The 27,157-nt window shown below is 36.8% G+C and overlaps 2 protein-coding genes across 4 annotated transcripts in view; one reads left to right on the top strand and one right to left on the bottom strand.

The window, feature by feature from the left end:
• The first annotated feature begins 245 nt into the window (after positions 1-245).
• EDIL3 (EGF like repeats and discoidin domains 3) overlaps positions 246-27,157 on the top strand; it is a 439,520-nt gene continuing 412,608 nt past the window's right edge. For all 3 annotated transcript variants that reach the window (XM_007130595.4, XM_007130594.4, XM_055086648.1), the window contains exon 1: positions 246-630. In XM_007130595.4, the coding sequence (XP_007130657.1) occupies positions 564-630 (67 nt within the window). In that variant the 5' untranslated portion in view covers positions 246-563. The remainder of the gene's footprint in view (positions 631-27,157) is intronic.
• Positions 19,415-19,950, bottom strand: LOC102980080 (transcription initiation factor IIA subunit 2-like). Its single transcript, XM_055086649.1, has one exon. The coding sequence runs from the start codon at positions 19,839-19,841 to the stop codon at positions 19,512-19,514; it is 330 nt and encodes a 109-aa protein (XP_054942624.1). The 5' UTR covers positions 19,842-19,950; the 3' UTR covers positions 19,415-19,511.

Here is a 27,157-nt window from a genome sequence, read left to right as displayed (position 1 = left end):
GCTGCTGGAGGGAATAGGAAGGAGGGGCGCGCGGGGCGGGCGAGAGCCTGCGAGGCTCAAGCTCACACGCACGCCGCCTCTGTTTGTACACAGTGCGCTCTCGGCTCTCGCTCCCTCGCTCCCCGCCTGCTCACGCTTCATTGTTCTCTTAAGTCAGAAGCCCCGCAGCCGGCCGCGGCGGCGCGAGCAGAGCACACGGTCTGCTGCTCCGCCAGCGCGGGTGACCCCGAGCCGCCGCCGGAACCGGCGCCCGGCCCCGCCCGCCGCGCCTCGGCTGGGACCCACCCGCAGAGGAGGCTGAGCCCGCTGGCGACTCCCCGGGGAGCTCGCCCACCTCCCAGCGCCCCGGAGCGCAGGCAAAAGGGGAAGAAAGATTCCTCTCTTTGGTCGCCACTCTTTCTTGCTCTCTCTAAGAATTTGTTTAAGGAGACGCTGCAGGAAAAAGACATCTTCTTGAATCCTCTGTCGGGGCGGGGTCTGCCGCTGCCCTGCGGTGCAGCCTCAGCGACACTACCCTCCACTAGGACCCCTGACCAGCTGGGTCACGTCCGAGAGACGGGATCATGAAGCGCTCGGTGGCTGCTTGGCTCCTGGTTGGGCTCAGCCTTGGTGTCCCTCAGTTCTGCAAAGGTGAGGCGACGGCCCCCGGCGACGGTTGCGGGACAGGCAGAGTCCCCTGGGAAACGCTGCGCAGGGGGCTGGAGGAGGTCCCCCGGGCGCTCCAGGGGTGGTGAGCGCCGTGGGCAGCACCGAGGAGGCTGCGCCCTGCCCTGCGTGTCCAGGAAAAGTGCTCGCAAAGTCAGAGCGGAGTGAGCGGGGCTGAGCCGGGAAGAGGGTGTGGGGTACCCAGATGAGATCGAGGAAGGACGGGGATGCAAGGGAGGCGGGAGGGAAACCAGATCTTCCAGGCTTACTTGGCCCCCGGGTAGCCACGCGAACCCTCCCTGGGCAGTGTGGGTGATGCCGGCTCCCGGCTCCAGACGTGGCTTTCGCTGGGGAGCGAGGGAAGCGAGCGTGCCCCGGGAGTGGAGGAGTGGAAGGGGAAGAGTGCCATAGGGCTGCCCGCCTCCAGGGTGCTGTGCTCTGGTGCCCGGCCCACGCCAGGCGGTTTGCAAATCCGAACCCGGTGCTGGGAGTTTGCGGTGGGTGCGGTGGAGACGGGTCTGATAAGTCAGTTCGGCTTTCTCCCATCTCCCCATCCTGGAGGCGCAGCACCAATAGCAGAAAAACCCCAGGAACCCGCCCTTCCTGTAGCCCAAAGGGCCTCAAGCTTTGCTCAGCATTCCCTCTTGGTAGGAGCCTAACTCTTGGTAATAAGGAATCTTGCCTTTCGAGACAACCCTGGCGCCCCCGCCCAAGAGCGGAAAAGTTGTAAGAGGTGGTCTGGTGGTGGTTTTCATGAATTGCATGAAATAAACCAGTCTGTTAAAAAAAAAACAACACAGGACTTTGAAGAGTCTCCTGCTGAGTTGCGCAGTTGGCTTCCAGGTCCCTGGGAAGGATGGCCTGTCAATACAAGCCTTGGTCTTGGTTCCATCTAAGCTCGAGTTGGGGTTGAAGTTGGCGCCTGGAAAGGGCAGGAGGAGCTGCAGGGACTCTGGGTAGGTTGCTCGAGGCGGACCCGAGTCCCTTCTGCGCCCACATACACAGGCGGCTCCTTCTATGCGTTCAGTGGGTAATGAAACCCTCCGCAGGCTGCTTCAAGTGGAGAGCTGAGTGCACTACAGGGTTTAAAATGCTGTGCCTCTCAAAAAAGGTGGCTGGATTAAAAAATGCATTGACTCAGATCCATTTGAGATTAGACGCTGAATGAATATTCTACACCATGCATCCATGCACCCATCCGTCTATTTGTTTCACAGGAAAATTGTGAACTCTTGGGCTACTATTTGCCTAAGAAGCCGGGGTGTTCCTGGCCAGATGCCCTCGGTGCCCTACCAGTAGCTATCCAGGCCGCACCTTTCCTCGGCTTCCCTCCCTCCTCCAGAATGTGGCTATTTCCCCCTGCGAGTAGGTGTGTGCCTCGCCTGCGTTTACTATGTGCCCTTCCAGTTATCAGGCAGAGGCAGCCAGCCACTCCACTGAAGGTTAAGGAATGGTAATGGCTCTGTAGTTGTACCGCGGACTGTCCCAGCTATACGAAAAAGACAGTGCTTCCACTACCGATATTTCTCCTTTCTTTCATTTCCCGTCTGGATTCCTTCTGCACTTTGATCCCTCAGCAGGAAAGGAGGGGGAGAACGGCAGGCATTCCCCTCCCCTCCTCCTTTCCCCGCCTCCGTTCCCACCCCAAACCGAAAACACACACACCCACTCACAGGCACCTACTCCTTGACAACATCGCCTCCATCATCAGTCCTGGCACCTAGGCAGAGGGCGGCGCAGGTGGAGGAGGAGAAAGTGTATCTAACCTGTGTGCCGCGCTAGCCTCCCTAGGTCTGGTTGCTGGAGCCCTCGGGCGCGGTGAGTCCCATCTCGCTGCAGCCGGAAGCTCTGTTGTCTAAAGATACACACGCCTAGGACACAGCTTACTCCGCCAGGCAATCCAACCTTGGTGTGTTGCCTGGGCTCTCTTTCCGTCTCCTAGACAATGCTGGGCAGTGTGTACTCCACATTCTTCCGTAGATTTCTCTTTTTGTCCAGACAGCCTGTGAGGAGAGGGATAGGAAAGAAATGGACCATTTTCCACGAGCTCTTTTTGTTAAACTTGCACCTTTCTAATCTATTCTCCCTCAGCTCTGCAGAAAGGCAGTACAGCTTGCGTGACATCTCCAAACAGTTAAACTTTGAACAAACTTATTGAGGCCAGTGTTAACGATGAGAATTTACCTTGCACCTCTCCCACCCCACCTCCCCAGATATCATTTGTCTAATGTATACGTTTTATAAAATGATGTTTCCCTGTGTGGGTTGCAATTTACGCATATTAATGACTGGGATTTGATAAGGACATGTAATTCCTTTTCTTAGTCGTTTTTATTTTAAAATTAAACCAATGGATCAGTCAGATTGAATATTTCATTAACTCTTAAATTATTCATTGTTATGGGTTGCTCTAAAAAATCCAATTACATGCATACAGTTGCAGCAAGCACGTGACATCTTATGCAATCTGTCCCTGTGCTTGCAGTTTGTGTCTGAAGTCTTTAAGCAAATGGCACTGTTTAAAAATGTCTAGACATGTCCTAAATACTATGAATCATTGGCGTTCGCATTTCCTTTTTTAATCAGTGGCAATTTTTAGTTAATTCTACATGGGGATCAATTAGTACCTGAACAGTCTCACTCGAGGTAAAAACACCCATGCATGCTTCTATGATTAGTATAGCAATATTGATGCTGAAATAACAGGTTACTGTACTTTAAAAAAATTATTACACATTAGTGTCTTCATTACTTGATTTACATGATCATTAATTTTATACTTTAAAAATAAATGCTAGCTGCAGATTCCAGGTGAAACATTAAAAAAAATAATTGGAAATACTGAATTAAAAATAATAAGTAGTTGAAGATAAAGTATCCTGCTGGTACAGTTTGACACTAATGCAAAGCCCTGACCACTGTTATGATACAAAACACATTTTTTCCCTTTTGGTCCTAAAAAAGTTTTTCCTAATTATTTTTGAAATATTTTCTTAGAATTGAAATGTATTTTTGCTTTAAATTTATATTGTTTGGGGAAAACATTTATAATAATACAAATTAAGGGTTACAAAAATTGAAATGGTCTGTTCTCCCCTCTGTAGTCTTGAATTTACAAATATCTTCAAAACCAGGCAAATGTATTTTACTTCTGAACTCTTCTCTAAATTAAAACTCTCTTGTATTTTTCTCAAATATGTTAAGATCAGTATTTATATAAAACATGTATTCAGGATGTAGGATATTTTTAATAAATATTTTCATAAAATTTTCCTTTCTTGTTAGATACATATGATTTTTCCTTCTCACAAAATGAAAATACCATATACATGACTAGACTAAAAAAGCTTGGTTGCTCAAAACCATTACAAAGTATAAGTTTGACAGTTTTTAGACTCTAAATTAGTAGTCCACACTCTTAATTTCACTGATATTAATTAAGATAAAATTTTTAATTAGGTAATTTATTTTTAAAACTTCATCTTTTGAAGGGTTTTAAATAATGGGATGGACTGTATATGTTATCATCTGTGTACCGTTTTGAAAACCCGCCTGATCTGAGAGTTTCCTACTAAAGCCTAAGAAAGTAATTCTGATATTTGTTGTTTACTGAACATACTTGAAGGCACCAATAGCTTTGGGTATCATTTATGATGTAGTAGGTTCATTATATTCCTTGCCAAATAAACCCACGAAAAACAGTGCAGGTTTCAGAACTCAGTTCAAATCAGAGTAAATCAGAACGCTTGGGTACTGAGAAACAAACAGCAAATTTTGCAAATATGTAATTAATGGTATGGCTTCTCTCAGGCTAATCAGTTTACTCCTATGAGTTTATATGAATTTGAGTTTATTTCCTAAGTAGTTTGCAAACTGATGTTATTATGATGAAAAAAAAATAGTAGAAAACCAAAGCCAAGCCATTCCTATTACTTAATTCTTACCTGTCTTTTAATGAAGATGTCTAGCATGTTTTTGATTTTTAAATCACAGCCCATATAATGATTACAATATCTTTTGGTTAATCAAAGCAAACATGTATTTATACATAAAGACTTAAGTTGTTGGCTATGTGGAATGGATTATTGAAAATTTTCTCATGGTTGTGTGATAATGCTAAAAATTAAGTACTATAAATACTTACACTGAATGAATTACCACTTAATTGTTACTGAAAATACCTCTAAACAATCTTTGCTTTGGGGGGATTGTTGAAGGGAAAAGTAGACTAGGATAATCGACTATGCCCTTGCCAGCAGGTGTCAGGATAATCAATGGAGATCTTTTAAAGGAAAGATGTTGGGTGGCGGGCGGGGGAAGTAAAGTAGTAAATGTTAATCTGCAAATCCACATAAAGTGACTTTCTACTCTCTGTGAAACTGGTATTATTAAAGTTTTCAGTGCTCCCCTGAGAAAGAGAGGGAGGGTGAGTTGTAAGGACCTGCTGCTTGTAACACAGGATTTTAACTTGGAAGGAGAGTTGCTCTAACTGCCACACACAAATAACTATATGTCGAGGTTGAGCCATTATTTCTCAGGGGGTTCCTGAGTAACTTCCAAGGAAATGCACATAGAGCTATGAGGAGCTTGTAGTAAAACAATTATTACTGAAATGTTTGGCATACTTTTAAGCTTACTCTCCATACCAACTGTAAATTTTATACATAGAAGTAAGTACTTGTTATATTGATTTACGTGGATGTATATTCAAATATTTATATGTACAGATCTAAAGTACTGGAGGAGATTACAACTTATCCTTTTCTGTCACAATGGTAAAATGTATGTTTCCTGAAACTTGTAAGTTTCTAACTTAAGTCACGTGGCCAAAAGAGACTAAATGACATGATAAAGTTTTATCATTACCCATTTAAGCCAGTTATTATTCCTTATGTATGTGACTATTGTTTCAATAGCTGTCAGTGACTTGACATTATTTGTTTCTAATTGATCCTTAACTGATAACCATTCCTCAGAAGTTCTAGCATCTGCTGATATAGCCCTTAAAACAGTGTTACAGATTCACCATACTCCATTTCTAAACGTTCTCTCTGTTTTTATAAAGTCGCTGATATCATGTCAAGCAGTCTGTCTCCAGTGGTATCCTTTCTGTGTCAGAGTCCTCCTTAAATAACCCCCCTCCCAACATTTCCTTGCTGAATAGCAACTAGGGCACAACATCCACTATAAAATTATGTCATCATTATTAAAAGGTTGGATATCTCCAAAACACTGTGGCATTTGCAATTTGCTTTCTTGTTAGGAAAAAAAAAATGACAATGTAAAGCCTCTACTACTAAATCCTGATGTTTAAAACAGAAACAGAAATAAATTAGGATCTGAATTATGGAGCAACTCAGGATTTTACACCTTGATATGATCACAGTGTCCTGCCTAAAACTATCAACTGGGCAATAACTTATATCCACCCCACTTGTAGAGAAGTATCTTGCTTTGCCTGTAGCACAGAGCTGAGAACCTAGGAGAAAACATCAAAAACTCCTGACCACCTAAAATAGATAATGCATTTCGGCCTTAAATCATATAGAAAAGTCTATTTCTCTTGGTTTTTAAGTTCCTGGGCTCTCTATAAACTGAATTCAAAAAATTAAAGACATATGAGGTAATAGGTCAGACTTAATCAGAGCAATAAAACATAGCAGCTGTTCTGTTAGACAAAGAGGAGATTGAAAAAGTATATGTAAAAGCAGAGCTGCCTTACAGTGTAAAAAACTAGAGACATTTATTTGGGGTGGGAGAGGGGCTATGTTTAAAGGCCAAAAGGCATTACCCTGTGAGAGAATATGCTTGTATTTGATGCCAATATTGATCTTGCATCCTAAACAAAGACTCACTGCAATATGTTCAACATTTGGGGGATACAAAGGCAGTGAAATATGTGCATTATTGAAGAGATTTTGTCCAAAATGTTTAAGCTTGGAAAACCTGTTTAAAGGTGAAAGAGACATATCTGAAGAATGTGCTTGTTTGAAACTTTATTTTCCCATAATTTCAGATAATATGTTGTTATACATTTTTTATTGATTTTCCTCCTAAAGTAATGAATGAAGGTACAAATTACAAAACAGAGGACTCAATTTTGTAGAAAAGAAGTAGATCTCAGAATGCAGATAAGATGCCCTGCAATTATTTGGTTATATTTTAGAAGAAAAGGTACTACTATTTTGTTTTAAAATATGCATTATTATGCTGATAGAAGCTGTGTAGGATTTGTTCAACAGAAGATTTAATAGTGCATGAAGTAGAATGGAGGATTTAAGTTCAAGAATTTTAAGTGAAGGCTTTTGAGTACTAAAGCACTTTTGAATGTGATTGTTACTATGGAGAAAGAAAATTGACTCTAGATCTCAGCTTTCCTTTTTTTTATTTTCTAAAACAGGTCTGTATCAAACTGATCAGTCTCTTTAAAACTAATTTAATATAGTAATAACAGCCCACAGACAGAAAGGCCAAGGTTTTAATCTCTTTTTGTTAAATGATTTTGTGCATGATTGAAAGCGGTCTCTAAATGGGTTAGGACACCATGCATTCTTTAAGGTTTATGCTTGGTATTTGATGAAGACATTTCTTTTGGGAATGCACAATAATCCTCTTAAGTCTCTTCTTGTACTGAGGTCAGGATGACCATTTACATTTTACTGCTACTGGAGATCATATAAAGACAGCCCAGGTCAAACGGGCTCATGACCCTTGGGCAGAAAAGACTGGGACAGTCAAGTGGGAACATTGGAGAAAAGTCTTATTGGAAATAAATTGGCGAATCCCTCCCAGTAGCATAGAGCAGTCTCCCAATTATAGGCATCAGTCTTATCTTTGCTCACATCTCTGATACCCTTCTCCCCTCACATGTTTGGCTCCAAATGCTAACTGAACTCTAATTTTATCCACACACTTTGTCCTGTTTGTTTATTCATCATTTTTCTTTCTATAGTTTAACTTTTGTATTGTCAACACCATTTTGAAATTGTCTATAGGCAAACAAAATGCAAATTACCATTCAAAATGCTTTCATATTTATTTATAAATTCTTGTGTCATATGTTGTGCTTCCTACAGAGCCAGGGCTTAGAGCAGTGCAAGGCAAAACAAACAACACAACTATGCAACAGCAACAACAAAACTGAAACACTCAATATATATCCAAATGAATGGAGCTCTCCACTCCCCGCCCCGCCCCCGTCAGTGTTCTGTGAGAGATACCCACATATTTTAAACAGCAGTATGTTATAAAAGATAAGTCCAAATTAGTCCCAGGAACTTTAAAAGCTTTGTTTCTCACTTTGTTATATTAACTTTTTTTTTTTTTTTTTTTTTTTACAATATATGTTATAGAGTGAACTACTTTGAAAATATTTCTCAATACTCCTGCAAGGGCATTGCTAAACACATAATATTAACATGCAGGCATGACAAGAAGTGCTGTGTTTGCTGTGCATCTTCAGTTAAAAGAAAAACTACCTCTGAGTGATCAATTTCTTTGTTAGATACAAGGTTCTAACATTTCCAGCTAACTTTAATTTTGATCTAGAAACAAAAATTTTTCAGACATCAGTTTGTTTTTTCCTTTCTTCTCTCTATTTGGGGACTGCCACCATGTCTATTTAAGCATCTTGCTAGATAACAACAAGGAGCATTCATTCGGATATCGTTCTTAAGTATAGTTAGTAAGTGTAGTATTTATTTAGTGCATGTTATGTGTTCCCCTGTTCTAAGTACCATCTTTGATTCTCACTATGATTCTGTGAGGCAGGTACTATTATTATATACATATGAATGAGAAGAGAGATATAGAGAGGTTAAGTAATCTCCCAAATAATAATCTACTAAGTAGCTTGTTAGAAATAGGATCCAGTTTAAATCTAGAGCCTGCTCTCTTAACTACTGAATTATGCTGTATTTCAGTGAGTGACACATCCTGTATGTCATGGAAATATTTTGTTGAGTGATTTTCTTATTTGTAAAACACACACATCATATCCAATTTCTATTTAACAGGTAGATATTTTGGAAGGGGTAAATTATATTTATTTTCTTGGGACAAAATTTTTAAAATTTTCAAATTTAATTTGGTAAAGTGTCAATACATATTTTCTTTTCACATTCAGAAATAAAGGGTGGTAAGAAAGAGTTACCTTACCTTACCTCTGTTTGGTAAGAGTTAATGTGTCTTTCAGAAAAATGCATCACTAGTATGAATAGTGAAGACAGGAAAAAGAAGAGGAGTACTCGGGAAGTGATTCAAAACCTTGCCATTCAATTTTATTTAACATGATTTTTATAATTTATTTTGGTTTTCTAGGATTCCATTGCTCCACTGTTATTCAGTATGATATGTAAGAGCATGCTTTCTCTATAATCTTCAGATATGTTATGTAGGAAAAAGTGATTTTAAACGTTAACAGATACATAATGTAGGACATGGTGATTTTAAAGGTTAACTAGGTTTTTATTTCTGCTAGTTTAATGAAGGTATTTTATTTGCTTTACATCCCATCCTCATTTAATTTTATTTCTGTGTAACCCCATTAAGAAATTTGAGCCAAACAAAAGCACCAAATGGTCTCAAACCATATCAGCTAGAAAATTATATCTTCTGGTTTCTTTTAAGAGTTATTTAACCAAGATATTTATTTATTTATTTATTTATTTATTTATTTATTTTGTGGTACGCGGGCCTCTCACTGTTGTGGCCTCTCGCGTTGCGGAGCACAGGCTCCGGATGCACAGGCTCAGCGGCCATGGCTCACGGGCCCAGCCGCTCCGCGGACCGGGGCACGAACCCGTGTCCCCTGCATCAGCAGGCGGATTCTCAACCACTGTGCCACCAGGGAAGCCCAAGATATTTATTTTTTAAAACTAGAACTGGATTAACTTTAAGTATTTTACAAAATAATGAAAATTACATCATATGAGATCACCTTGTTAATATCTTCTTCTATACATCTGTATGGTATTTTATAGTTGAAATGGACCTCTACATGCTTTATTATATTTATTCCCCTAAAATAATAATAACAATAAAAACAATAGTTAAAATTTCTTAAGCATTTCCCATGTCTATTCTAGGAAACATAAGCAGAAAAGGCATTCTTAATCTCATTTAACAGATAAGGAACCTGAGGTTTGAAAAAGTCACATCAATTATAATTCAACATGTCCTATAATTCAAGCAACCAGTGACAGAGTTTGAACTTGACTGTGATTCCAGCTTATCTTTTACTCTTTTCTGCTATACCACTTTGCTTTAGGTAGTTATAGTTTGTGCTTTTTTCTCAGTTCTTGCACCTGCAAGATGAGAAGGAGGAGTTGGTGTACTACTTGCTTTTTCGGAAACTATTCTAACTGCCTCATAGTACGACATTCACACTTTCCTGCCCTCAGCCTATAACATCTCCTTTCCTCTTTGGAGCCAATTACTAACCATCACAACATCCTGAACTTCCTCAAAGGCTTCAGAACCTTGTTTCTTCTCTATTATTTGTTCCCTTAAAAACTTGTGACCCTTTTAATATTCTTTCTGGTGTTAAACTTCCTGGAAGTTCCCAACACTAATGATTCCCAGCTCCATTCTTAGGTACCTACTGGCAATGCTGTTCATTAGACTTTCTCATCGCATGATTTGCTCATTTACTAGTACTTTACATTTCTCAGACTTTCCATTTCTTGCCAGAATTTTCTGTCTTTCTACCTCTCCTTGCCCTTCATTCCCAGTAAACCCACTCTTGTCATTGCTCTAATTTTCAGTTCTTCTTATCTCTCTTCTTTACCAACCTGGTCTTTGTGGTTATCCATTTCAAGATGTATTCAACCATTTGTGAGTTTTTCAGCCCACATGCTTTTATCATTTTTGCTTCTTTGGGTCTCAAACTAAGGTAATTTCCAACGTCCCTTTCCCCTCATTGGCCGTGAGAAAACTGGAGTTCTGTCAAGAGGTAATAGGATCCACTGGAAATCCTGGTGAATTTGAAATGTTGAGTTGTGGGTCCAAAAGGGAATGAGCAGGAAAGAAAGTGATGGTATGAGGAGTAAGGTGATGGGGGCATTGCAGTAATTATACTATAATTACAGATATTGATAATTATAAATTTGGGAGTATGACCATAGGAGTTATGGTTGAAGGCAGGTAGAAGACGAGATCATTGGAAGAGGAGAGTCAAAACACTTGGAAAAATTATCTATGTGGGTATTGAAATTCCCCAAAAAATTATACCAGGAGAAATGTTAGAGAGAATGATAGTGAACCAGGAACAGAAGTCTTTAAGGAGTGAGAGAGGTACAGAGATGAGGAAATAACTATAATAGGGGGGTAATATTGGGGAATAGAGATCTATGGCATGAAATTAAAATTGGGTAGGGTTTTTTTGCTGTTGTTTTTTTTGAGCGGAAGGAGAGAATGTTCAGGAAGTTGCACTGAGGAACAAGACAGACTCCTGCCACATCTCTATAAGCTATGGGAGAGAAAACGGTAACCAATTAAGAGAGCTGCAGGGTAGACAGTAACTCAGAAGAGAGCTGATTTTCTCTAGAGCAGGAAGACAGATGTAATAGCCTAGTCCTAGGCACCATGCACTTTGACAGTCTTCATCCTACACCTTTTGACACAATGAGCTCATTATGATAATTGATATATTCACTAAGAGCTATGCTTTCAAGCACATAAAATATGTTTTCATATGCAACAGCTCTTTTAAACCTCACAAAAACCTAGTGGATTATTATTATCCCCATTGACAGATGAAGCTATAGACAGAATAATTATATTCCCAGTGATAAACACTCAAAACTAGGTTTTGTAGACCCAAGTCCAGGACTCCTTTCACTTTAGCACAATTGCAGAGAAAAGCCTTAAATTCGAGGAAGGATCCCTTCTAAATTTAAAGCATAGCTGGGTAATGGGAAGATGTCCTACTTTGTCCTATTCAGATAGGCCTCTATGTATTTTGAGGTCTGCAGAGTTTAGGTTACTGGGAATGTCTATATCTGCTTGGTGGCCTTAATCCTTGCCCATCTTGGATTATTTGTCCAAATGGTTCTTACTGGGAAACAACATTATTACTAGGGGAAGTTTTTTGTTTTTTTTTTTTCCTTTTGAATATGCTCGGAATTGTGCAACTTTGTATACAAAGAATTCTTTTTCCTCAATTTACATGTTTCAAATATTTGTAAACCATAATGTTTCTTCTTTAGTTTCTGAGATGCTAAAGTCATATATATTTTTCCTTTAATCTGTCCTTGTAAGCCATTCCTTTCATCATTTTAGTTGTGTCATTTGGAATCTATCCAAGTAGCCTACATATTTATGCAACAGGCTTGCCAAAAACTCAACAGAGAATTCCAGGGATATGCTTCCCTAAAATAACACCACACACATTAGTCTGTACTTTTTAATTTTGCAAATACAATCTTAATTTTTAATCTATTGCTTTGCTGGTTAATTTTTTCTATCAGACCACCTGTTACCAAGTAATACTTATCTATGTCATTTTTATTTCATAATTTTGTTTTGCATTAGCCTTCACTGGAGTTTCACTTTATATTTTTCTTCATTCTGCATTCAGAATGATGACCATTACTACTGTATGATGTATTCTCTGCCCACAGAATCTCAGAATAACCTGATTTCTTCACTGTAAATTGTTATTCTGCTACTTATTGCTATATTAATATCATGTACATATCAGCTAAATAATAATACAATGTACAAATTCTTATCCTTACCTTTTTTTGCATATTTATTTATTTTGGGGCCTTTGAAGTATTCACTATCTTCTTGAAACCATCATCTGTCTCTATTTCTGTATTTTTCCTATTTCTTTATTTATTTCTAGCTATCTCCTTCTTTATGTTCCCATTTTCTGCTCCCAGATCATTCCTCAGCTTAAACTGCACAACCTCAGAGAATCTTTGTGATGACCTTCTCCAAGTACTGAGGCGTCAACATACACATAGATACAAACAATATACCCCTGTCACTAGCTTCTGTTACTGTTCTTTTATGAGATTACGCATTTTTTGAAAATCACATTTATATAATCACTTGTTTATTATCTTATTTTCTCTCTTGTTTGTAATGTATTCTTGCAAGCTCCATGGGGGCTAGAAGAACATCTGTTTTATTCCCTAATGGGTATATCCAGCTCCAAACATGATGCCTTGTACACAGTAGGCACTCAATATTTGTTGGCTGAGTTTTTGCATGCATGAAGGAGTGAAAAACATGAATGAAAAACAACTCTGCTGGTGTATAAATCTTTCTCTGGTTAAAACAAAAAATGTGTTCCTTTAACAGACCCATTAACTAATTTAATAAATTCTTATCTACTTGCACTGATGCATTGATGTGTGATTTATGGCACAAGTGATACACTTTTAGAAAGCAATAAATACTTAAGTAGAGGCAAACTCTAAGAGCTGACTAAATAAATTACCAACTTGTTTTCATCTCTGTTTAATTTATAAACACTTTAAAATCAAGATTCAGGTTTTACCTTAAATTATCAAATTACAATAAAATAGTTGTAATTGTATATGCAAGGTGACAGTAAGCTTCAGACTATCATTTTACTATCAGGAGTTGACAAGAAATGTATGTGCAACAAAATCAAAGCACTTGGTGGTTTTTCATTGTCAGGTGGAGGAGCTGCAGGTAGCCCTCTGATCTGCTAATTGCCCCAGTGCCTTGGTGATCACTCCCATGAGCTCCACCAGCGATAACTTTCCTCCAACCCTAACTTCTTTCCCTCCTCCCACCACGCAGTCACACCTGCTGAACCCAGATGACTTGGCAGAGGGGAAAAGACAGCACCTGGGTACTGTGTCTGCCCAGGAGCCAAGAGCCTCCGGAACAGCTCTGTTTAGAGTTGTTTGTGTAATGACCATCTTTATGTCACTGCAAACTGCTTTTTATTTCCCTTTGGGCAACTATACTTCTACCTTTCTTAAATGCCTCAGTGGTTCTAAAACAATTTGTATGCTTGTGACCCCAGTAATTGTGTGATTTTAACTCCTAGTCTGAAAGCTCTGAAGATGACGTGTCTTTCTAAAAAAGGGTATACAACGGCAAAGGATTATGTAGAATAAAAATGGTAAAATCTAACGCTTTTCTCTTTCTTATGTGATAAGAAAGAAACCTTGGCTTTTTTTTTTTTGAAGGACAGTTACTTCCTCATCTTTATTTTAGTTTTAATTATTTTTTAACCTGAAGTATATACTCATTGAAGAAAAGTTGTAATGGTAACACTTTGGTGTCTATATTTAGAGACTTGTTTCAATAAATAAATATCTCAAAGTAATGTTTTTAACCATAAAGTAGATCATACCACCTAGTTTTATAATTTATTCAACAACATTTTATTAAGTAGAGATGGATGCCAAGAGCTGTTCTGGGTGTTACAATTACAGACGGTGAACAAAACAGACAGAAATTCTTGCTCACATAGAGCTTACATTCTAATGAAGTGGAACAGAGAATAAACTAAGGAAATTGTCTTGTAGGTAAAAAGGAGAGGGTAGGGATTTCAGGAGTGGATTTCATTTTTATGTAGGGTGCTTATGTCAAGCCTAACTGTTCAAAAACATTAAGGAAGTGACTTACATGTTGCAAGTATGTTGTCTCAAGTTTCATTTATCTTTATATTATATTTATTATGTTTAATATGCAAAAGGTAAAAATTTATTTTGTAAAAGAATCCATATTTTCCTTTATGAATTCTGCTTTTGGCATCATATTTAAGTTCACAAGAATCACCCTTTGTTTCTCCAACCAAATGGTTGGGTATGTTCCAACACCACTTTAAAAAACTGTTAGAAAATAAAGCATGTATCATATAATGAATTAGAATATTTTCTAATTTATTCACATTATATATAGCATTAAAATGTTTGTGAAGAGTTACATATTTATGCAAAATGAAACATATTACAGTAATCTATATACAGTGTGATAACCACAAAGTGAAAAAGTAAACATAAAACAAGGTGAAGCTTCCAGGCTCAGGAGTCAAGAGTTTTCAGTTTCAATAGATGACTAACCTTAGTTTTCATAAATAAATAAATAAATAAAATGGGGATGTAATACTACAGCCTGACTCCTAGGATTATTGTGAAGATTTAATACAGGTTAAATGCTTAGAACAATATTTGTGTCCTGTGATGGATATGATGATAATGATGACACTGTAGTATTTCCAGTGCCTTAGCACAATGCTTGGCACACATTATGATAAAAAATTAACTTGTGAATGAATGGAATACCAATCAATTTTTTTCTCATTTAATTACTATTTTACTTTTTGGTGCAATATTTATCAAGAAGACTTCAGTCTTTTAACTGAGATATAACTTACAGGTATATTAATATAATGTACTGTTAAGAGAATGGAATCAGATAGAGTAGGAGTTGGATCCTGGATCAAACAGTCAGTAGCTCTGAAGCCTTCTGCAGTTTTGTCTAGCTTGTAGACTATGGATAAAGCAGTAGGAATCTAATAGGGTTGTTGTAATGATTAAAAGATATAATCCATGTAATGTGCTTATAGATCCTGGCACGATATAAACCTCAATAAACATTATGTATTATTATTTTCTTAATTGTGGTTGTGGCTATTACTGTAAAGGGGGAAGTTACCTTCAGACACATTCCCAAGGAGAATGGTATAAGGAGGGGATGGGAACCTGGATGGATCTGACAAATTGGCTGATCAACAAAGTCTAGCAATTCTTGAATTTATGCTAAATGAATCTTGGTTATGTTTCTGGCTTTATTTGTATTTCAGGGGGTATTTAACTGTCTTATCCATTAGGGCTGCTATAATAAAAATACCATAGACTGGGTGGATTATAAAAGACAGAAATTTGTTTCTACAGTACTGGAGGCTAGAAAGTCCAAGATCAATGTGCCAGCAGATTCAGTGTCTGGTAAGAGCCTACTTCCTGGGTCATAGGTGGCCATTTTTCACTGTGACCTTATGTGGTCAACATGGCAAGGGAGCTCTCTGAGGCTCTTTTTGTAAGGGCACTAACAGTACTCATGAGGCCTTCACCCTCATGACCTAATCACCCCCCAAAGACCCTACTTCCAAATACCATCATGTTGGGGATGAGGTTTCAACATGTGGATTCTGAGGGGACATAAACAATCTGTAGTATCATCTGCAGTAGAATAGCCTTCAACGTCTCCTAACTCACCAGGAGGTCTTTGCTTCCTTTATATTCTTTACACTTAGGTGCACTTACTCTCTACTCTGAATATTGACTGTGAGTTGTGTCCTGATTTATAAGCTATAATAGAAACTTCTAAGATACTTTAGGTTATTTTTATTTCACATTTTGCTTTAGAGGCCTCAATTGTGAATATGGTATATAGGGAAGTTTACAGCATGAAGGTTTTTTAATCTGCTTATTCATGACTGGTGGTCTCTGTGGTCAGTACTTAGTATTCAGAAAACTGTTATATCTTATGTATCTAAATGGATAAAAATTAAGTTCATGTTGGGCTAAAGATTTTAAAATAAAATAATTCTGTTTGCATTTTAAATAATTGACTTTTATACTATCCCCTCTTTGGGGGAAAAAAATGCCAGAAAAACAACAACAACAACAAAAAACTTTCCATTCAGGGAATACTTTTAAATTAAATACAAGAAATAGATATAAAACATGTTTTAAGAATTAATGTAGAACTACATGTTTTCCTACAGAATGACTCAGTTTGTTCAGATGAATTAAGAAATAGACATTAATGATTTTAGGGTATAAGACTACTAGGTCAGTTTGTACTTATTTTCAAAGTAACATTTATGACTAAAATCAGCTCGTGGCCAAAGCAAGCAGGATTCCACATGAGATTTACATGGTTAAAATCGTTGAGATTTATCAAGAAAATATATTATGCATGGACTATTTCCAAGTCAAGCCACAGTTAAAAACATTATTTTGAGTATTATAAGAGAGTCTCCATGAAGGGGCAGTGGTAATACACAGATTCAGGATTATTTACCTGTTTTGAGGTCAGCTAATTAGTAATCTTAATTGTGTTTACAAAGTCCTTTTTGCCATGTAACATAACATATTTAACGTGTATAACATCAAGGAGTGAAGATCATGGGACCAGAATCCTACCATTGTTTTTATACATAATCACGTGTAGATACAGGTTTGTATAACTTCATCTGCTGTAGCAGTGTGGACTAGTTTAGGTCTCAAAAAACTTACTCGTGGCTCTACCAAGTACTTGCCTCGTGACTTTGAGCACTCTAATCTCTTGGTTTCTTTATTTGGCAAAAATAGAGATAATAGCCTCTACACTGTTTGTCTTTTGGGCTTATTATAGTGATCAAAATTAAAATGAAGCAATATACTGGGAATGATTTTGGAACCTGAAAACTGTCCTATAAATTGTTTGGTTTGGTGGTAGCTTCAAATTCTTGCTTTGTTTTCTATTCCTTTATAGAGTAAGCTAGTATTAGAAGTCGTGATGATTCCTGATATTTTATATGATACCCACTTCATTTGTTTTTGTATGTTTAACTGAACATATCCAGATGCCATGAAAACTTCTGATTACAATTGTTTGGAAAAGGAACATAAACACACTAGAAATGATAACAAATCTGATATGTAGGTAGTCACTGCATTATGAGAACTTAACTGGTGGTGATCAGACAGCTCCTACATGTTAAAATGGGCATATTTATATCTGGTATCCCCAAATGTCCCTGATTTCACCTGCCTTTTTTAACCCTAGGTTGAGATCTAGAGTGGCTGGCTTAGAAAATTGTTTTGTTCATGCAAATGCAGAGAATTAAAAAGTTAAATAATCCTCTCACCCTCCTGATGAAATTGCCACCTCCAAAGGAATCAGGGTCATCTTCTCTCCTGCTATGTTCCTGCTACATTCTTGCTGTGTTCCTGCTACCCAAACCTTCAACTTCTTCTTGTCCCAATTCCAGTCCACAAAAATAGCTTAATACAAATTTCCTTAAAAATAATAGCAGTGACACTATTTAAAATATTTTAGCTAGTGTTATAGAATTGTTTCTAGAAAAACATGCTTTATTTTGTTTCTAAAAAGCTCAATTTCAAAATTATATATGGATCATAAACCATAACTTATTTTTGAATTAGCAATTTCTTGATACCTTTCAATACAAGAATTAGCTTAGATTCTATTACCAAAGTGCAATCACATTATTGAGATTTCCCCCCAGTAAATATAAATGCATACTATATATACTACATATATGTAAAATTTTAATACTTTATTGTAAAGGAAAGTATTAAATTGGAAGAATAAATACCTTAATACCTTAATAAATGACCTCTTTAGTTAGTAACAGAGTTCACCTGGTGATTGCTTTAAAAATAAAATGTATTCAGAAGTCAACTTTACAAACAGGAAAACAAAAATATAAGCAAAATTACTGCTAAAAATAATTTCTGTATATTCTTTGGGAAGCGGTATAGATCAATTTGAATTAACATTTCTTGATTATTTTAAAGAGATTATTTTTTTAGTTTTGTGTTCCCCATAGTTCGAGTACCTTGAAATATTTAAAATGTTATTACTGAGAGCAGCTGCATAGTAAACCCATCTAGGGTTGGTGGTTTCAGACTGCTGGTTTAACTTTAACTGGGAATATGTTATAAATTAATAAGTCAATTGATTTTGGGATAATAAGAGGCATAAAGAATTCTTCCAGGATCAATTGTTTGTGAAAGCAATTATTAGGAGCAAAGCCTAGAATCAGAGACCGCTGAAGCATGCAAAGTTTAACAGTGACTTCTTGGGCTCTTTTATGTCAGTATATCAGTCTGAAAGTATGCATTTAAAAAAGTAACTGCATTATAGAAAACTTAATATTTAGGTCATTTGGCAATATGAGGAATGTAAACCATCACTCCAGAACAGTGTAGCTTGGATCAACCTTTTCTTTTTTTCTTTTTTTTTTTTTTTTTTTTGATTCTAGAAATTGTAGGTAAAACTGACTATGAGGAAGATACAGTTTAACAATTTAGAGCTTATTCAGATGGTTCGCTGGTTCCCTGACTCCTACAAAAAGAAATTAAAGTAAAATGAATTGATGAATACTTTGGTTGCACTCCAGGAACTTAAACACTGTTGTTTCTTTTGTTGGAGTAATAATCAAGGTGTGTAGTAAGGCAAAAAGATATTACTGATATGTGCCTTTAAAACTGATAGTCCAGAAATTAAGTGGAAACCACTCCAGGAAACCTACTAATACATGTTTATAGTTAAAAATTGGTTCTTTTGACATTATTGCTCCTTTGGGAAGTTGGCTTATATATATATCCTACTGTTAAGTTCATTTTGTTATGTATCTATATAAGCTTGTTATTGTAAGGTGTTACTCAAACTGCTGCTATGGAACAACACACAGAAAACTCTTGTGTAACCAGATTATTTGTGACTTCCAATTTAGGTTATTAGTCTTATGTTGGAATGGTCACTGTTGGTTTTTTAGGTTTATGAAAACTGCTGATATATTTGTAGTAACAAAAGGGTACTATAAATTTTTTGATATGCAAAACACCATAACAATCTTTTATTTTGAGTTTTAAAATGAATTTATTAAAGAATGGTCTTAGGAAGGCCACAATGTTTGATTTGTCATTTTAAAAAGTTCTGTTTCTTCATGCTGTATAATAAGGTAATGTAACAAGGTACAGAATTATAAGCTTCTTTCTACTGGAATTCTCTGACAGTACGGCACAGTGTAGTCGTTTCTGCAATGCTAGAATAAATTTTTAAAAAAGTCTCTTCTATGCTTCTCTTCAAAAAGTGATGAACAATAACAGGATGGCATTAAAAAGCCATTTTTTTCCTATTCATTCTGTAGTATTGGAGCCAGTATTTTTACCATCACAGGCTACAATTTTCACTTTATCCACTTTAATACGTTCTGTCACCTCTCTGAATTCAACATCATTCAATACAAAAGTCCACACATTATCGCAGAATCTGTATGTATTTAGAGAGCCCCTGAAATTGACTCTGTTCCTGACCCTCTGTGCCAACGATGAATTTATAGCCTTATCAAACTGAAGTAGAACTTGAAGGGCAAGTTGGGGGATAATCTGTTGAGACTGTATAAGCTCATCGAGGCTCTCCTGAAGACTGTTTCCCAAAATGGTATTTCTGTACAACTGATATGTCATGGCTTAGGAGGGAGAAATTCTTTTTCTTATTCAGGCTTGCATTGATATCCTGTGGAAAAGGCGCTTCCCGCCTCGGAGCCGACAGAAGTGGGTCGGCCAGGAACCCAGCAGGAGGTACCTACTTCCCCAGAGTACCTCTCCGGCCGCTACAGAGCAAGTGGCGCTGGGTCGACGACCCGAAAGCACTTGCAGAAGCTGGAAAAATCCATAACAATCTTAAGTGTCTAGTTCAATGAATTTTCAAAATTGTATGTGCCCATTTAATCACTAACTAAAACACGAAATAGAATATTTCCATAGTCCTAGAAAATTCTCCCATGCTATATCCAGCCAAATTCCATCCTTACGCATCCTCTCTCCAACACCTGTTTTTTTAATTTCTGTCACCATAGATTAACTTAGTCTGTTTTTGGACTTCATACCATTGTTAGTATGGGGAGAGAGAGAGAGAATTTTAGTCTGGCATCATTCAGTCAACATGATGAGTTTATTTATCTTTGTTATTGCACATATCATGAGTGCATTCCTCTTTATTCTTGAATACTATTTCATATAAATATAGCACAATTTGTTTATTTGTTCTCTAGTTGATGGACAATTGGGTTGTTTCCTGTTTTTTTTAGCTATTATGCATAAGGGTAATCTGAAAAATCTTATGGAAGGTTTTTTTTCCATAAACATATGATTTCATTTCTCTTGGATGAATACCTAGGAATGTAATTGCTGAGTCATAGATACATATATGTTAACTTGATGAAAACCTATTCAACAGATCTCCAGAGTGATTGTGTCATTTTCCTCTCCCAGCAGCTATTTATGAGGGGTCCAATTGTTCCCATATGGTCACCAAAATTTGTTCTACAGTTGATGAACAATGAAGGGGTTAGGGTCACTAACCCTCCACGTAAAACTGACCCACAGTTTAAAACCCTGTTGTTCAATGGTCAACTGTATTAGTCTTTTGATTGTAGCTATTCTAGTTGATATGAAATGGTATCTCACTGTATTTTTAATTTGTGTTTATTAATGACTAAGGATTTGAGGACAGATGAGTTTCTTGACATTCATGTATCTTTTGTGAAGTGTCCAATCTTTTGCAAATACTACTTTTTGTTGCTGTTCTTTGGGTATTTTAAAGCTGATTTGTACTGGTTCTGTATATATCCTGAATATGAGTACTTTGCCAGATACATATTGCAAATATTTTTCCTAGTCTGTGGCTTAATACTCATTTCTTAATGGTGTCTTTTGATGTAGAACTTACTGATTTTGATGAAGTGCATTTTATCGATATTTTTCTTTTAGAGTCAGTGTTTCTAATGTCCTAAAAGGTCTTTGCCTGGCCCAATGTCACAAATATATTGTCTTATTTTTCCTCTAAAAATCTCATATTTCTGTCTTTTACATTTAGGTTTATGATCCTTCTTAAATCAATTTTCGTATGTATCACGAGGTGCAGGTTGAGATTTATTTTTTCCATAGGGAGATTCAGTTATTTCAGCACCATTTGTTGGAAAGACTGATTTTTCCATTGAATTGACTTGGTGCCTTGGTTGTGTCTATTCTGTGTCTTTAATCTCTTTATCTTTACACCAATACCAGGGTGCCTTGATTACCTTTGCTATATAGTAAGGGTTGAAATTATGTAATTTATTCTAAATATATTTTATTCTATACCTTTTGTACTTTTATATAAATTTTAGAATTAACTTGTCAGTTTCTTCAAAAAAGCCTGCTGGGATTTTGATTTAAATTGCATTAAATTCATAGATCACCTCAAGAGGAATGGCCATATTAACAATCTTATATCTTCCAATCAATTAAGATATTATATTTGTTCATTTATATATCTGTATGGATCCATATTTAACAAAAGGACGAATTCCTTTTATTTTTGTAGAGTTTTATAAAATATAAAGCATTTTTACATTGATTACTCATACTTTATCTTGTTTTAAAACAGGAATTAAGTATAAAAAGTGGAGATCATTCAGCACCGTAGTGTGCTTCACAGTGCTTACAGAAGCACTTTGCACATAGGATATATTTGATAGACAAATTGAGTTCCCAGAAAACCATTTTATTAATACTTTTATAACATGACAATGCTGTTGGAAAAAAATAGCATTTCTAATAATGAAGTTTTTTAAACTGAAGTATATAAATATGAAAGTTTCCAGAAAAATAAACTGAGATTCATAGCATTAGACCTATTAAAAGCTGAAATGACAAAACCTTTAAAACACTGGGAAGTAGTTAATGGAATCAGAGAAATTTAGAGTACCTGTGAGCATTTTATTCTCCTAGAAATAAAGATTGCACTTTAGCCATCTGTTTATAAAGATAATGGTAGTTTTAGTTATTTCTGGCTTTTTACAGAGTAGTCAGGCTCCTAAGGCAGGAAGACATCGTACAGAGGCTTCATCCTGCTTTAGAAGCTTAAATATCGTGTGTGTATGTGTTGATGATCTTATTCCAGAAGAGTGTTATCACCAGAAAGCTTTTGCTTTGACTGAATCTCTTGAACCAAGTCCAAACAAATGTGATTTTCTTTGAAACAGGTTGAGCAAAACCCATCAATTGTCTATTTTTTCTATTACCACTTGTTTGCAGAATTGTTGACTTAAGAAAGTGGACCAAAGCTATACTGAAAGGCTAGACATATGCTTTTGAGCCACTCTTTGCTGGTAACTTTCCAGTACATTCAAAAATATTTAATATGTTAATATGGCACCTAGAACATTTTAGGAAAAAAATATTCCTAGAAGAATCTTGCTATATAACTGTAAGCCACTCCCCAAGTAAATTATTTTTGCTGCTTTATATGATAATTAAACGGTAGATTGAGTTATTGGAAAAGGGATTACATTCTTCCTGCTTGAGAGGCCATTATTAGCAGTGTATTTATATCCAGTCTCCTCCCATGATTTAAATATACCACATATGATCACAGTGAAATGAAATAAAAATCTTCTAAAAGACTACTTTTTGTCATGTGGATCTGTGATGAGATTTCTCAGATCTATACCAAGCACTACTCTGAAATTTGCTGAGGTCTTTTTTCCTTTCAGTGTTTACTGAGGCTCTTATTTAGATAATTACCTTTCTAGAGGTTATAACCTACACAAGTGATGGCATTACTTATTCCTTCTTTACTAATTTAATAGGAAATGACTGATAAAGGGCATTCGATTTATCTACTCACTTCACATTAAGAGATGTTCTTGAGGGCAGTGAATCTATTCCCAGGCTTCAAACACCTTGGCCTTTAATTTGTCAAACTTCAGTCTTTAAGTAAATTAGCTGGGTTCCTACTGAATTAATTGAATTCGGAGAAGGCTGTACAAATAGTTGTTCCTATGTTTTCTCACACATTTCTGTAGGGTCCAAACTGTTGGAAAGGAATTAGAGTCTGAATTACTCAGTTACACCTGTAACACCTGTTCTTTGACCTCATAAAATCTCTCCTTTTCCCTCTATTAACCCTCCTCTTGCCTTCCCTTACTTTTCAATTCAGCTTATATCATTTTGCCCCATGTGAGCTGCTCCCCTGTGAATCTTCAACTCCCCCAGGCCTTGAGCTGCTTTCACTTGGTATTTGTTCAGCCTTAGATGGTAGTAATAGTTTAGTGTTTCAGTCCTAGAAACACGTCCAGTAGGTGCATTGAGAACAGATTCATCTCGCAGGTGTACGTATAATTTTTAAAACTGTTATATCAGAAAGAATTTTTAATTCCATAATGCTAATTATAATCACTGAGGATACAAAAAGACACAGAATACTTCTGGTCATTCACTCCTTATTTATTATGGATTTAGTTAAAAGGAGTTAGTTGAACAACTTGAATGTTTAATGGTCTGAGGCTGAGATGATCTGACCACAGCAGAGATAAACCTGTCCCACAGTCTGTTCTGCAGCCCCATTCTCCTAGTCAGTGCAATGCCAAGGTTAGCCTCTGCCTCTTAGGTTTGGTGTTTTAACTGATGAATAACCTCTTTTCCCCAATCCTGTTGATCCACCAAGCATTCTGACATTCTTTCTTTGGATACAATTATACATTCTGTTAGTTCCATGTCAACTGTTGCTATCCTGAAAAGCCAATCTTTTCTGTTGGGATTTTACAATTTAACCAGCAGCTGGCAATTTTATTTTTTATTTTTCCAAGTTCTCAGGGGATTTCCAACCTGTTTAAAATTGCAGCCTCAGTATACATGAGCCATATAACTAGAGGACCATAATGTTGGAATTTAAAATCTCGGGTTTGTTATTTATTTCAGAAAGAAAATTGCATATTCTAGAAATGCCCTTTGTGCTTTTACATTAAATGATTAGCAACGTGTTATATCATTTATCTAATTAAATTCTTATGTGATCAAATTTTGGGCAAAAGTTGGGAACTAGAGAGGACATTTATCCAGATTCTTGCTGTGTTGAGTATAGCTGCCTTGCACATTTTATGAAATGCTATAAAGTCAGACATGCCTGGTAACGTCTTAGTCAATCAAATGGTTGATAAAAATTTTACTTATCATATTTAAGTCATCTTAGACTGAAACCACAAGCTCAAAAATATAAAAATTAATTCATATGGAGCAGAGTAGCAGAAACATTAAAATGGCAGTTCTTAATAAACCCAAATTCCCATACCTATGTGAGTGCTGTCCTTCAATGTAATCACCCAGGGATGTTTATTCCTTTTTTCCAAATGATGCCACAGTTGTTCAAATGGTATCTTAAACTCCTTTTGGAACTGTCCTTAAAGCCACAGGATAAAATGAGTACCATCTTTTTCATGCCACAGTTAGATTCTGTCCCAAAACTCAGTTTATTTTTAACTAGTTTACTGGGCTTGATACTTAGAGATGTTTTACTTCTTCTAAAAATTGTGTATAACCTCAAATGACCAAAAAATACCACTGTTTAGGTTCTTCAGTATATTATAGCACAATATATGAAAGCAATTTCAAAAGGGAAACTTGTGCTGTTTCAGAGCAACTTCTGTGTCACCTGCTCACGTGACATTATTGTAGATATTCGTGATTATGAGCAACACTTTTCTGTGGCCTTATGGCTTACACAGGATTAGACCCCACTTAGGGTCTAAGGAGAAGAGAAGATGCATTAAATAGTTAGAGAAGGCCAGGTGTATTTCCAGAACACAATCTCCATTTGTAATGCATTCACTGGAACTGGCCTCTAAACCCCAAAATTATGAGGTTCCAGGGTATACCAGAGCTAATTATTGCCTGTGCAGAATGTTCCTTGGCTGCATGGAGTATTCTTGTGGTTAGTCTGGGTTTTCTATGTGAATTCTGCTTCCTTGTGGCTGCCATGACTGATTCAGCAGCCCTGGAGAGAAAGAAATGGGTGAACACTCTACCCATGTTCCTGGTGATCCTGTCCTTCCCATTTTGCTCACAGAAAGATAAGAACCTGATGGGAGTCCTGGGGCAGAGGGTGGGGGTGGGAGTGGGGCTGCCACTAAAAGTGGGAACTGACATCAGAAAGATTGTTCTCTCAAGGTCAGAGAAGCCAAATAAATGATATTTGAAGACTCAATTCCTGAATCATTGATATAATGACTACTTGGAAGAAAATAAGTATGACCAGTTAGGTCTAAGATAATATAGATGAGGAAGTAATAACACTATCTGATGTGGTAGCAGAATAATGGTCCCCCAAAGATTTCCACGTCCTAATCCCTTGAACCCGTGAGAAAGAAACTTTGCAGATATGAGTAAATTAAGGATCTTGAGATGGGGAGATTATCCTGGATTATCTGTTGGGCCCAAGGTAATTACAAGGGGCTTTTAAAGCAAAAGAGGAAGCCAGGAGATTCAGAGGAGGAGATGTGATGATTGAGGCAGAGTCGAAGTGAGGATTGTGAAAAAGACTCAACTGCCTATTGCTGGCTTTGAAGATGCAAGGGGGCCTCACAAATCAAGGAATGTGGGTAGCTTCTAGCAGCTGGAAAAGGCAAGATAACAGATTCTTCTAGAACCTCCAGAAAGGAATGCAGTCATGCTAACACCTTGATTTTAGTCCATTGAAGCCCATTTATAGTTCTTTCTTTCAGATGGTAGGTAAGATAATAAATTTATTTTGTCTTAAGTTATTAACTTTGTGGTAATTTGTCACAGCAGCAACAGGAAACTAATATACTGATGCAAGAGCATCTCTCCCACTCACATAATCCTGGCCATTCCCTCCTTATCACCATTCTTGCTTTGGCATCCTGAATCCTGGGAATAATATACTTTCACATGATTTTTATGTGATAGGTTAAGATTTTTAAAACATTCACAGAGTGAATTATCTGAATTAGAAACTAATTTAGAGGACAGTATGTTTAAAAATATGTCTACCAATTCATTTATAAAACTTAATAGTGGTGATGAACTGGATTACAATTTTCTCCCAAGAGTGTGTTCCTTTATCTTAATTTTGATGTGAAATTATACTAATACTCCTGTAACTTTGTTAAAAATTATCCTAAAAGTTTTCTATATAATTTCAGTACTAAAATATTGTTATATTTAATATTGCCTGAGATAAATGGACCATCTGCTGAGAATTGGAAGCATTTTTTTCTTTCACACAGAGATCTGTATATCCAGAGTGTCATTTTAACAGAATTTGATAGGTGATTTTTAATTAGGTACTTAAAAAATATGAGGCAAACATGAACCTACAGGTAGTACAATGATATAAAAATTCTCATAAGAAAATGAAGAAAATTGTTAAGATACAAAAATTATATAAGATATAAGATGGGATTCTACACCAAATTATGTCTTGAATGTATTTTAATTATACATATTTGGGGAATTGTGATACATGTAAGCCTAAGAAAATATAAAATTAATTATTTTTAAATGCCTTTTTATATGATAGCTATTTAATTAGCATTGATTAGCTGAACATTTAAAAATTATTTTTGGTGGAGTCGCTGGCAGTTAGAAACGTATTTCCTTCCTTTCTGGGTTTCCAAGCATTGTCAACATAAAAAGCGCAAGGGAAGAGGCCCCAACATGGCTTGCTTCCCAGAATCCTGTTCCAAGATTGACATCTGCCCTTCATGCCCACTGAGGTCAAACAGAAGACTAGACTAGGCTTTGGCTTTTATTATGTACCTACTGTGTTTTAGTTGACATTACTTCATTTGGCTTTCACTAGAGTCACAACCGATTCATGTACAAGGTCCTTATTACACAAGTATTTATTATGCACATGGCCAGAGTTGTAATTTTAAGTTATTTACCCAAGATTGCACATTAAGTAAGTCATCAGAGCTCAAACTCTTCCCTACAATCTG

The sequence above is a fragment of the Physeter macrocephalus genome, chromosome 8, assembly GCF_002837175.3.
Source record: "Physeter macrocephalus isolate SW-GA chromosome 8, ASM283717v5, whole genome shotgun sequence".
Classification (NCBI taxonomy): domain Eukaryota; kingdom Metazoa; phylum Chordata; class Mammalia; order Artiodactyla; family Physeteridae; genus Physeter; species Physeter macrocephalus.
Note: the sequence above shows the minus strand (reverse complement) of the source record. Positions and strands in the feature narration are given on the sequence as shown.

Excerpts from the sequence above, each read along its gene's own strand:
- LOC102980080 (XM_055086649.1), bottom strand. The coding sequence starts at position 19,841 with ATGACATATCAGTTGTACAGAAATACCATTTTGGGAAACAGTCTTCAG.